Source organism: Camponotus vicinus, unplaced genomic scaffold (assembly GCF_025532165.1).
Source record: "Camponotus vicinus isolate PSW18456_S1 unplaced genomic scaffold, iyCamVici1.0 SCAF_2, whole genome shotgun sequence".
In the NCBI taxonomy this organism is placed as follows: domain Eukaryota; kingdom Metazoa; phylum Arthropoda; class Insecta; order Hymenoptera; family Formicidae; genus Camponotus; species Camponotus vicinus.
This window is the reverse complement of record NW_028141956.1, coordinates 19,733,610-19,745,970: the sequence shown is the minus strand read 5'-3', so window position 1 is coordinate 19,745,970 and position 12,361 is coordinate 19,733,610. Positions and strand designations below refer to the sequence as shown.

At 31.7% G+C, this 12,361-nt stretch overlaps 1 protein-coding gene, 1 long non-coding RNA gene and 1 pseudogene across 3 annotated transcripts; 2 read left to right on the top strand and 1 right to left on the bottom strand.

The window, feature by feature from the left end:
• Positions 1 to 1,224: 1,224 nt before the first annotated feature.
• On the bottom strand, positions 1,225 to 2,355 carry LOC145967389 (uncharacterized). Its single transcript, XR_014437393.1, has 3 exons — positions 2,118 to 2,355; positions 1,637 to 1,749; positions 1,225 to 1,384 (listed from the first exon to the last, which is right to left on the bottom strand). It is a non-coding gene; the product is annotated as an uncharacterized LOC145967389 (long non-coding RNA).
• A 25-nt stretch (positions 2,356 to 2,380) lies between these two features.
• LOC145967386 (uncharacterized) lies at positions 2,381 to 6,818 on the top strand (annotated as a pseudogene). The gene is made up of 6 exons (XR_014437392.1): positions 2,381 to 2,591; positions 2,752 to 4,906; positions 5,346 to 5,529; positions 5,601 to 5,771; positions 6,221 to 6,316; positions 6,718 to 6,818. The product of XR_014437392.1 is annotated as an uncharacterized LOC145967386 (transcript).
• On the top strand, positions 5,527 to 10,910 carry LOC145967133 (uncharacterized). The gene is made up of 10 exons (XM_083091795.1): positions 5,527 to 5,548; positions 5,601 to 5,771; positions 6,718 to 6,807; positions 7,061 to 7,150; positions 7,580 to 7,810; positions 7,993 to 8,234; positions 9,370 to 9,529; positions 9,898 to 10,014; positions 10,192 to 10,463; positions 10,683 to 10,910. The coding sequence occupies exons 1-10, from the start codon at positions 5,527 to 5,529 to the stop codon at positions 10,908 to 10,910; spliced, it is 1,623 nt and encodes a 540-aa protein (XP_082947921.1).
• Positions 10,911 to 12,361: the final 1,451 nt, after the last annotated feature.

Here is a 12,361-nt window from a genome sequence, read left to right as displayed (position 1 = left end):
ATCAAAAATGATTGGTTTCTATTTTCAGATCCAGCAAATTAGCATCGAATAGCTGCATTCAGCGAACTTAACAGTTGGGCAATATTACTAGATTTTCCGATGTAATTCGACGCTGACTGGCTGGATCCGAAAGTAAAAACCAATCATATTCAATTGCTACTAGCGGTTGAATCCGTATAAAGCCGCAATCACACTACGGGTTGCGGGCTTGATTGCGGTTGGAATTGACCAATCAGAGTAGCCGGTGGACAAATTGTTTTGTTCTGATTGATCAATTTCAACCGCAACCGAGTCCGCAACCCATAGTGTGATTACGGCTTTATAACGGATTTAACCACTAGTAGCAATGAATATGATTGGTTTTTATTTTCGGATCCAGCCTGTCAGCGTCGAATTACATCGGAAAGTTTTTGCTGAGCTACAAGGGGTGCATTCCATAATTCACTGCCAGTACTGTCAGTACTGTTACAATTTAGAACGTTGGTCAGAAGCATCGTCAGTAAAACGAGTTTCAAACGATTCTCAGTAGCGTCAAACGATAAAATAAAATTCATATACACACACACATATACATTTGATATAGAAAACTATAAATCCTTCCAAAACAAAACAGGATAATTTTGAGCATAGATACTACCCAAGAAGCACAAGTACATCCTATGTACGTACAACGGATGTCCATGTCGGACATTGTGTACATCCATCGGACGTACAAAGGACGTCCACTGTACGTCCGTTTGCAACTGCTCTGGACGTCCATAAGACGTCCTTTAGTGGACGAATTATGGATCTTAAATGGACGAATTTTGGATCTTGAATGAATACGTAGGAAAATGTTTTATATATAATTGTGTACATATAATTATGTATGGATTTTGGACTTGATCTAATTATATATATATATATATATACCCACACAACATTATGTCGTCTTAAAGATGTCTTAAAGACGTCATGAAATTTCTAAAAACGTCTTAAGAAGTTATCAGAATTACATCTTTATGACGTCTTTAAGACGTCTTATGTCCCGATTTAAGATATCTGTCGGGCATTGTTTTAAGACGTCTCACTCAAGACGTCCCAATCAAGATATAATTAAATGTCTCACTAAGGATGTCATAAAGACGTCTCAAACATTTCAATTAAGACGACTTTTAGACGTGCGTAATTCGGTCGGTAAAATAGCTGCATATTGATTTATTCTATAATAAATAACAAAACTCATCATTTTAAGTTCATTTCTTTATTATATTTTGGTTGATACAAAGTTTTCAATGGTACAACTAGTCTAGTAGCATCAATACGCGATGATGACCAAGCATTCTATTGCACACATCGTCACAATCTTCATTTTGTTGAATAAAATCTTCATGTTGTCATAGTGCTGTAAAAAAATATATAAAAGATAATTAATATATTTTTTTTTTACAATATAGAATTTAATTTTTTACACACACACACACACACACACAAAATTAAATATATAAGTGAAATATGATATACATTTACATATATTAAAAAACATATTAATTTCAATGTTTTCTCATTTTCAACACTAAAAATGTTATGCAGCAACATTATACAGCCCTATTGTTTTTTAAATAATATCGTATGGAATTTTCAATAATTTACCAACCTTTTTCTCCTTATTTCTTAAATAGTCGAGGCGATCTCCCGCATGTTGTAACCATTCTTGGATGGTCTTTTTAATATCGTGCATATTACTTTTTTCGTCGTCCGAAACGTATGCTGAAAAACGATTTGTTACATAATTATTAAAATATTTTGTGCTTTAATTCCAATAGTTAGAATAGGGTAGTCATGAAGTAAAGTATAGCTATAAACGTTTGTAACTTTTGGAAAGAATATAAAAATTTTGATCCGTAAAAAATTGGAAAGAGTATAAAGTGTAGAAGAATATTTGAACGAAATTTGAAGTAAGATCTTATTAATAATTCTGAAGAAAAATTTAAAGTTAAAAGTGCACGTTACATCTAAGCATATGTTAGATACTATCTCGAATACTGATGTTCGAATACATTAAAGGTGCAACTATTTTTAAGCAATATTACATAAAAAGGAGAAATAAAAATATATCTTAAAGAAATAATAATTACCCATAATAACTGTGACAAAACTTGTATCCTTAATTGCCGTTGATCCTTTTTGGCCTGTCCATGATAATTTGCGGCACAATTCATCCGATAATGTGTATTTTATAATATTCCTTGTCTTGTGAACGAAAGTGTTTCCTCCAATTTTTGCAATTTTCCTTTTCTATAACAGAATGTTACAAAAATGTTTAATAATATTTTCAATTTAAGCCGCTTGAATTGAAGAAAAAGGAAACATGAATTTAATTATATTGCATATTTGCAATAATGCAGTTATTTGAAATTAAATTGAATGTTGCACACAAAATGGACACAGTATATATTGCGAATACACTAGCAACTTATGACAAATGACTGCTATCATAAGATAAATGAAAACTTTATCTGAGATGCTCCTTTGTTCCCATCTTTCATCGAGTGCGATTGTGATTGTGGTTGTGCAAGCTGAAGAAAATCTTTCGATTCGAAGAAATAAAGGTAACGTAAACTACGAATAGATAGATTTTAGTATTGATAAAGTTTCGAAACAATCGGTGTATGAAAATTGAAAATGGTGGTCGTTCTATATACAAGGTGTCCCATTTTAAATAACCTCAAATATTTCTCAAATAATACGTTTTACAGAAAAATGTTTCAGACAAAAGTTATATAGTTTCGAGGGGGCATAAGATGTTACCATTGGTTTGACCTTGGACAGTCATTTGAAGGTCACGTGAAGGTCACTTCAATTTTTTTAAATTGCACCCCCTTTTTGGTTCCATTTAAGAAATTGAAGGTAATGCCGAAGTATAAGAAATTCAGAGATTTATCTCGAAGACAACAAAACAGACGATTGTTATCACAAGAACGAAAGAGAAATGTTACTGCCATTTCGATAACGAAAAATTGGCAAGACAATGTTATTGCTAAACACAATTCTGTTCATATAGAATGCTTCGAAAATGAGAATTTTGATACAAATAAATCTCCTTTGCAATCAGTAGATGTAGTACACGAGCAATTACATGATTCCGAGAACATTGAAAATATGCATGATTTTTTTTCAACATGTATTGCAACAGACAAAGAAAAAAACACTTTACAACAACGCTTACGTACTTGGGCTATAGAATATAATGTTCCACATCTGTAACAAGTTTATTGCGGATTCTTCGAGAAGAAGGTCTCCAAAATTTGCCTAGCGATGCGAGAACCTTTTTACACACACCCACAGAAACGATTATTCGTGAATGCGCGAGTGGTCATTATTTCCACTATGGACTGGAAAGAGCATTACGGGAGCGCTTAGAACATTATGAAAGTACCAATGATTTGATAAAAATTAACGTTAACATTGATGGCTTACCTCTTGCTAAAAGCTCAGCAAGTCAATTATGGCCCATACTTGGGCAAATATATAATAACAATCAATCTACAGAACCCTTTTTAATTGGAGCATATCACGGTTATAAGAAGCCTACGAATGCGCACGAGTTGTTAGAAGAATTTTGTGAAGAATATCTACATCTGCACAATGAAGGATTTTCATTCAAAGAAAAAAAGTATCAAGTAATAATCAGAGCTATTATTTGCGATGCTCCTGCCAAATCCTTTGTAACGGGTGTTAAAGGACGTAATGGTTATTTTGGTTGCACTAAATGTTTTTGTGAAGGAGAATATTATAACCATAAGATGGTTTTTCTGCAAGAAAATGCACGATTACGTACAAACAATAATTTCCGCAATAGAGAAAATGAAGAACATCACGTTACAGTATCACCATTCGAATACTTGCCTATAGACATAATTAACAGTTTCCCCTTGGATTATATGCATGTAATTTGCTTAGGAGTAATGAAGAAGATGCTGCTTCTATTGATGAAGGGGCCCCATAAATCGCGATTACGTGCGGCACAGATAGAAGCATTATCCAAAGACATTTTAAATTTGCGTAAATTCATACCAATTGAATTTGCTCGTCGCCCACGAGGACTTAACGAATTAGATAGGTGGAAGGCAACAGAATTTCGATTATTCCTTCTTTATTTGGGACCTATTGTTTTACAGAAATATTTGGACGCTGATTATTACAAACATTTCTGTGCTCTACATATTGCTATACGTATATTATGCCATCCTGAAGATTGTTTACGTAACAATGAATATGCTACTGATTTGTTGAAATATTTTGTCAGAACATTTAAAGTATTATACGGAAAAGACACTATTGTTTATAATATACATAATTTAATACATTTGTGTGAAGATGTAAAGAGATATGGATCTTTAAATATATTCTGCGCTTTTCCTTTCGAGAATTTTATGAAAGAACTCAAGAAAATGTTACGCAAATCAGAAAAACCATTGTCACAATTGAACAACAGAATTAATGAACGCGCAATAACTAAATGTAATTTTAATAATAGCAACGTAATAAATATACCGCTACTTCTACATCCAGATGGAAGAAATATGCCCTTAGGATGTGTAAATTCACACAAAAGTATGAAATTTGCAAAATATTTGCTGACGACGAATTCTGCAGATAATTGCTGTTATTTAAAGGATGGATCAGTGTTTTGCATCGAATATATCGGCTACAAAGATAACATACCTATTGTTGTTGGAAAAAAATTTTGTGATCTTCAGTCCATTGCAATGTATTCTTGTAATTCCCAAAACATGAATATTCATACAGCAACGCGGCAAACAAGTGTGGAAGTAGTATCAGCAACGCAAATTGATGCTAAAGCTGTAAAAATATTTTTCAATCACATGTATTATATAATGCCTCTTTTACATTTGTAAAAACAGTGAGTAGTGTTACCTTTATTTATATGCATATAGTACTACATTTATTTTTATGCAGATAAATGTTAAAAGTTATCAAAAATCTTCGATTTTAATCTTCCTTTTTCTAACGACTGTAACGTGAAAAATATTTTTTTTGGATATTTTCTCTTATATGCCAAAAATAACGCCAATTTTATTGCCATCACTTTTTGATACACTTAGAGCTTCTGCCCACAGGACGCGGAAACGCTTGCCACGCGGCAAAAAGTGACGCAGTAATCAATCAACGTATTGTTGTCCTAGCGTTTATTAGCTACCGCGTAACTTTTTCCCGCGCGGCAAGCGCTTCCGCGTTCTGTGGGCAGGAGCTCTTATTTGTATATGTGTAATATATTTTTTAGCATTACTGAGGAAAATGATATTCAACATTTAATCAGTACTAAAATTTAACAATTTCAGATGTATTATGTAATATTTTTTGACGATTGGTGCTCCATAGTACCTGACGTTTGGGTAAATGTTAAGGCAAGAACCTTCAAATGGCCACCAAAAGAAATAAACGTCAGAAGAGCTGTTTAGAAAAATATTTTTCCCTGTGACGACTGGGATGTTCAACAGTATAGACGCATTGTAGGGCCATATGGTAATGAAACTGAAACTATGTAATTTTATTTTGGAAGAATTTTGTAATTACATCAAAATTATTTTGCATAGATTCTTATGAAACAGCCATACAAGCCGAGAAACGAGCAGAAACTGTATCCACATCCGATGAAGGACCAATGCAAGCACTAAGTCAAGGATATTCAATTATACAGGAACCACAAAAAAGAACAATTAAAAGACCACCGTTTCATGATGAACTTGAAAATTACAGCAAAACCGGTAATTAATTCTATTCATTTAATCGTTACCCAAGAAAAAAATGCGTATAATATGGTCAGATGTAAATATACATAATTAGATATGAAAAGATTTGACATATATATAATTTTATATAATCATACATAATAATATTCGAAAAATGATGTGATATGATTATATCTTTATTATCATATTCGACTAGATCTATTTATATATGAAAATAGATGATCAAATATTATTATATAAAGATGTGATCATGTCACGCCATTCTTCGGATATGATTATATAAAATTATATATGTTATCAAATCTTCATATCTAATAATTATGTATATTTACATCTGACTATATTATACCCATTTTTTTCTTGGATAGTGATAATAATTCTAATAATAATTCTACTTATTTAATTGTAATTATTTTATCGTTAATAAGAACAGTAAATTAAGTAATAGTATTTAACTTTGATAGAACATCTAAGCAAGAAAAAGAAGAATGCGTTAACGCCTCCTTGTAATTACGTACCATCTAATAATGTCAGTAATCTTCGAAACAAAGGATTTAATGGTATTTATGGTTTCAGTTTTTCTTCACGGGAAAAAAATTTGTCCTAAATGGATTTTGTCAATATCTGATCATGTCTTGCCAAATAGAGTCATATATGATATATGGTTATCATATATGACTGTATTTGATAATATATATCATATATACGACTATATCTGGCAAGACATGATCAGATATTGACAAAATCCATATATGACGAATTTTTTTTTCCCGAAAGTAGTAAAGTTAAGTTAACTGTATTCTATGGCTATGGTCAGGAAGATGTTATGAATGCTTCGAAAAATCATTCATATATCTTTATTTTCGTGGAATGTAGAACAAAAATAGAATAATGTTCCGAAGCATATCTAACGTTTCCCCGACCGCAGTCAAAGTTTAATAACATTAATAATATTTTGTAGGATCTACAGAAGAAACGAACCTCGTGCAAACGCCTTCTTGCAGTGGCGCACAAGTATCCGGAAATGTTACCAGTCTTAGTAACTTGAATGGTACGCATAATTATAGGATATATATGGATTATCTATGTGTGTGTGTGTGTGTGTGTGTGTGTGTGTGTGTGTGTGTGTATAAGTTGGGAAATGTGTGTGTATGTATATATATATATATATATATACACACACACACACACATTTCCAAACTTACTGCAACGATAACAATGAACTTTATGTGATGACACTTGCTGCGAAGTATTACTTAAAGCTAAAATGAAATCCTATATAAATTATATTTTATATTTTGCAGAATATATGATGAAGAAAAGTGTGCGTCTTACTTCTTGTGTGCAAGTACCCAGAAATAGCAGCCAATTTAATAAAGGCAAGCAAAATAATGGTATGTTTTTTTACTTTTCAGGAAAAAAAGAAGCTTATATAAAGAAGTGATTAAATACTTTGTGAAGTCCAATTAATGATTTGTTGTTAATAAATTGTATTTATTTATTTCTTATCTAATTAAACTATTCATGAAGTATATAGCCACTTGTTTATAAGCAAACTCTTATAGCAATATTTAAATTAGATTATGTTTATTAAAAAATTATCTTTTTAAAAAAGGGTGCTAAGTCCACATCAAAAACTGTTACATATACTTAAAAAATTTTCAAATTATTTTAATTTTGTGTAAAATATATTCTAGAAAAAATAATATAAAAAATTGCGTTAAATGAAAATTATATAAAATAGTTTACAATGAATGAAATTTAATAACACTGTGATGAACAGTATAACTAACAAAATGAACTCACAGACTTTATATTTACAGATGTTGACATTACTGATGAGGAATGGTTGAACGAAAGTTTAGTAGGTGATTACGTGTCTTGCGATAATGCTAATGTGCGTGATGATGGTAATGGGCTTAATAATGTGCCTGATGATAATAATGATGATGATGATGATATTGGTGACAATATGATTAGCCCCGATAATGTGCTTGACGGTGATGACATGACAACTTTCAATGCCAACGGCAATCATTTGGAAAAATGCTGTGGTATGTATTAAACTTTATTCTTTATTCTTCCTTCTTAATTATATCGTTATATTGTACTTATAATAGCAATATATTATATGTACTTAATTTCGTATGTATGTACTTGTGTAAAATGACTAAACAGATAATTTTAATGATACTTATAAAGAGAAATAAATATTTTTCTTTTTTATCTTATACAGATGCGTGTCGTACCGAACAAAAAATTATTAAAAATCTCACAAAAGAATTATTAAAAATCTCACAAAAGAATACGAGACAGTTGGAGATAATAATAAATTTAATAAATAACGCAGGACCAGCTAATACAATATATAATAATGACGAAGTCCAATTATTGCCGGAATTTCCGCTATCAACAGTTGACGAATTTTTCAAATTTGACACGGATCTCCAAAAGGACAGAGAGATTCAGAAACAATTAGTGAGTACTTTTCTGTTTTTGCGTCCATTTCTTTTTTCTTCTTCTCTCTATTTTTAAATGTGAAATAAATGTATATTTCTATAATTCAATCAACAACAAAAATTCTTTGTAGAGATAAAAGTAGAAGACAAAATCTAGATATTGAATATACTGGGTGTCACACTAATTAATTCCTCTCATTATTTTGTACATAAAAGTATTAAGATAAGATAATTGGTGTAAAAAAAACACATAGTTGTTTCGAAAAAAAAATATGTAATTTGCAATTAACAATTACAATTTTTTCTTAAAAATAACTATGTTTTCTTTACACCAATTGATTCCTCTCATTATTTTGTACATAAAAGTATTAAGGTGAGGTAATCGAAAAATGAATATTTTACGATTACCTCACCTTAATACTTTTATGTACAAAATAAGATATTTTACGGTTTATATAAAATTAAGAAACGATTTCAAGCCTCATAACTCTACAAGTACTTAATGAAAACTAACTTAATTATAGTGTTTTGGAAAGCTCTCGAGATAAGCTACAAGAATAATAACGCAATGAAAAATAAATGGTTCCATTTAAGAAATTGAAGGTGACCTTCACATGATCTTGACAACGCTATTCAAGGTCGTACTAATATTACTGTGCATTATTTGAAACCCTATAACTTTTATAGGAAACATTTTTGTCTGCCGTTCTCGGTTTTCGAGATATTCGGCTGATACGGGTGGTCTGACACACCCTGTATATATATATATATATATATATATATATATATATATTTATTTATTTATTTATTTATTTATTCATATAATAAAAACAATTTTGAAAAATAAAATAATGAAAATAATAGGCTCAACATAATAATAAATTACTAAGGGGTAAAAAGGCAAATAAAAATCAAAAGACACGCGGTTATTAGTGCGCAAATTTAGATATATAGTATAAAATATTTACTTAAATTTACTTAAAGCGTAATATATAACATTCTTTTAAATTTTATTACAATTTTTGCTGCCTTTTGTCGCTTAGTAATTTTGAAAGAAGCTCTTAAAATATATTAAATTCATGTTTCCTTTTTCTTCAATTCAAGCGGCTTAAATTGAAAATATTATTAAACATTTTTGTAACATTCTGTTATAGAAAAGGAAAATTGCAAAAATTGGAGGAAACACTTTCGTTCACAAGACAAGGAATATTATAAAATACACATTATCGGATGAATTGTGCCGCAAATTATCATGGACAGGCCAAAAAGGATCAACGGCAATTAAGGATACAAGTTTTGTCACAGTTATTATGGGTAATTATTATTTCTTTAAGATATATTTTTATTTCTCCTTTTTATGTAATATTGCTTAAAAATAGTTGCACCTTTAATGTATTCGAACATCAGTATTCGAGATAGTATCTAACATATGCTTAGATGTAACGTGCACTTTTAACTTTAAATTTTTCTTCAGAATTATTAATAAGATCTTACTTCAAATTTCGTTCAAATATTCTTCTACACTTTATACTCTTTCCAATTTTTTACGGATCAAAATTTTTATATTCTTTCCAAAAGTTACAAACGTTTATAGCTATACTTTACTTCATGACTACCCTATTCTAACTATTGGAATTAAAGCACAAAATATTTTAATAATTATGTAACAAATCGTTTTTCAGCATACGTTTCGGACGACGAAAAAAGTAATATGCACGATATTAAAAAGACCATCCAAGAATGGTTACGACATGCGGGAGATTGCCTCAACTATTTAAGAAATAAGGAGAAAAAGGTTGGTAAATTATTGAAAATTCCATACGATATTATGTTTTTTAATATATGTAAATGTATATCATCTTATATCATATTTCACTTATATATTTAATTTTGTGTGTGTGTGTGTGTGTAAAAAATTAAATTCTATATTGTAAAAAAAAATATATTAATTATCTTTTGTATATCTTTTGTATAAGAGGCAAAACCTACACTCGTCTGTGAACAAGACATTACTCGAGCAAGACATCCAAACCGTGTTCCCATGTTGAATGTAAGACATGGCCAAGCTCGTTTAGTTTACGCACGTCAACATTTGCCATGGGGTACACGGCGATGGAGTAATATCTTGTTCACAGACAAGTGTAGGTTTTGCCTCTTCGGTAACGATAGACGTCCTCAAGTTTGGCGTCGTCGTGGGGAACGTTTTCAGCAGAACTTCGTTCAACCTATTGCCGCCTTCAATGGATCGGTAATGGTTTGGGGTGGGATTTCACGATAGAGGCGTACCCCGTTAGTGATAGTCCGAGAGAATTTGAATGCTAGGCGATACATCGATCAAATTCTCGAACCCATCGTCTTGCCTCTCCGAGAACGTTCAAGAGGATTTATACTCATGCAGGATAATGCTCGCCCTCACACGGCTAACATCACAAGACAGTTTTTAGCAGATAATCAAATCACTGTTTAGGGGCATCCAGTAATGAGTCCTGATTTAAATCCGATTAAACATGTCTGGGATATGATGGGGCGCCGATTGAGACGGGAGTATCCGGGTTTGCAGACTCTAGCTGCATTGGAACGAGCACTTCAGCGCATCTGGCGGACTATTCCAATGGCAGCGATAAGACGATGCATCAATATGGCAGAGCGATTGAGGGCAGTGATTCGTGCAAGAGATGGCAACACCAGATATTAACATCACACGCACGAACACACATCTTAGGGATTGAGTTTGGAGTCATTAAATACCGCGGAACTGACGAGCCGTGGGCTCCCATATCCTTAAGAAACGCAAACACACACACACACATCTTAGGGATTGAGTTTGGAGTCATTAAATACCGCGGAACTGACGAGCCGTGGGGTCTCATATCCTTAAGAAACGCAAACACACACACACACACACACATCTTAGGGATTGAGTTTGGAGTCATTAAATATCGCGGAACTGACGAGCCGTGGGGTCTCATATCTTTAAGAATCGCAAACACACACACACACACACAAGAAGCGTAAATCCGACCATCCAACTTCCACGTAGTACGCTTTGGGTAATGCTAATGGTGGCGGTCAAATTTGATAAAAAAATGAAAAAAAAAATTTAGTAAAATTTTTTGGTTTTTTTTTTCGAAATTTCACAAGTGATGAATGTGAAATCGTAGAGGAAAAACAGGAAAAAAAAAGTTTTTTCCATGTCGATAATCATTAATTGATGCTTTAGGGTGATAAACGTGTTCCTTTAATTTTTTTCAAAAGTTTGATCATTCGGGAAAGAAAAACGAATCAACCGACCGCTTTGAAATTTTACAGGGCTATTGGGGATACATTAAGCTTAAAAAAAACCTGAAAACATTAGCCTTTTTGTGATTATTTGCAAAAGTGCAGTAGCTTCACTGAAAAAGCAAAAAAAGTCTTTTTTGTACTTTCTTCAAACCAATGTGAGCGGTGAAAAAAATTTTTTTCTTCAAACGCAATGAACAGTTCTTTTAGAGAATTTATTCAAGTTTTCAGAACCGTCCTTAGATTTCCTGTAGCGTTATTGGTTCATGAGATATCAGAGATTAAAGACAAAATGGTCACTTTTCACTCAATCGTCGATATCTCCGGAACAAATGGTCGCACAGAGTTCGTTCAAAAAGCAAATTAAAGCTAAAGGGACAGGCTTTCTGACCCTGGTATTGAAAAATTCCAAAAATATTTTTTGAAGTCCGTGGATGCCTTTAAAGTTGAAACAAAATTTCGAAAATTTTTGTTTCGGCATATTTCTTTTGTTTGCTCTCCGACGGAAGTTCCAAAAAAATTTTCAATGTAAGGGTTATAAACTAGAGATTTCAAGCTTCAAAATGCTTTTTTTTTCGTTTCTGTACGATCATTTGTCTAGAAGTTACAGCGCTTTAAAAATGACCCAAAAAATTTTTAAAATTTTTTGTTCCTTTAATTTTTTGAGTAGTGTATAATCTTAAATGATTATATATAATATCATATATGATTTATATCAAAGCATACATGAAACCTTTGCTTTGGTTTTATACATGCTTAGATATGATATCAGTATCTGACTATGTCTGATTGTACAAAATGACGTGAGGTATCTAATATCATTTTTTATGATCAGAAATGGTCAGAGATGGACATCATATCTAAGCA

Excerpts from the sequence above, each read along its gene's own strand:
- LOC145967133 (XM_083091795.1), top strand. The coding sequence starts at position 5,527 with ATGGTAATGAAACTGAAACTAT. Across the intron at positions 9,530-9,897 it reads TTTTGTCACAGTTATTATGG|CATACGTTTCGGACGACGAA; the intron begins GTAATTATTATT and ends ATCGTTTTTCAG. Across the intron at positions 10,464-10,682 it reads TTGCCGCCTTCAATGGATCG|GGGCATCCAGTAATGAGTCC; the intron begins GTAATGGTTTGG and ends ATCACTGTTTAG.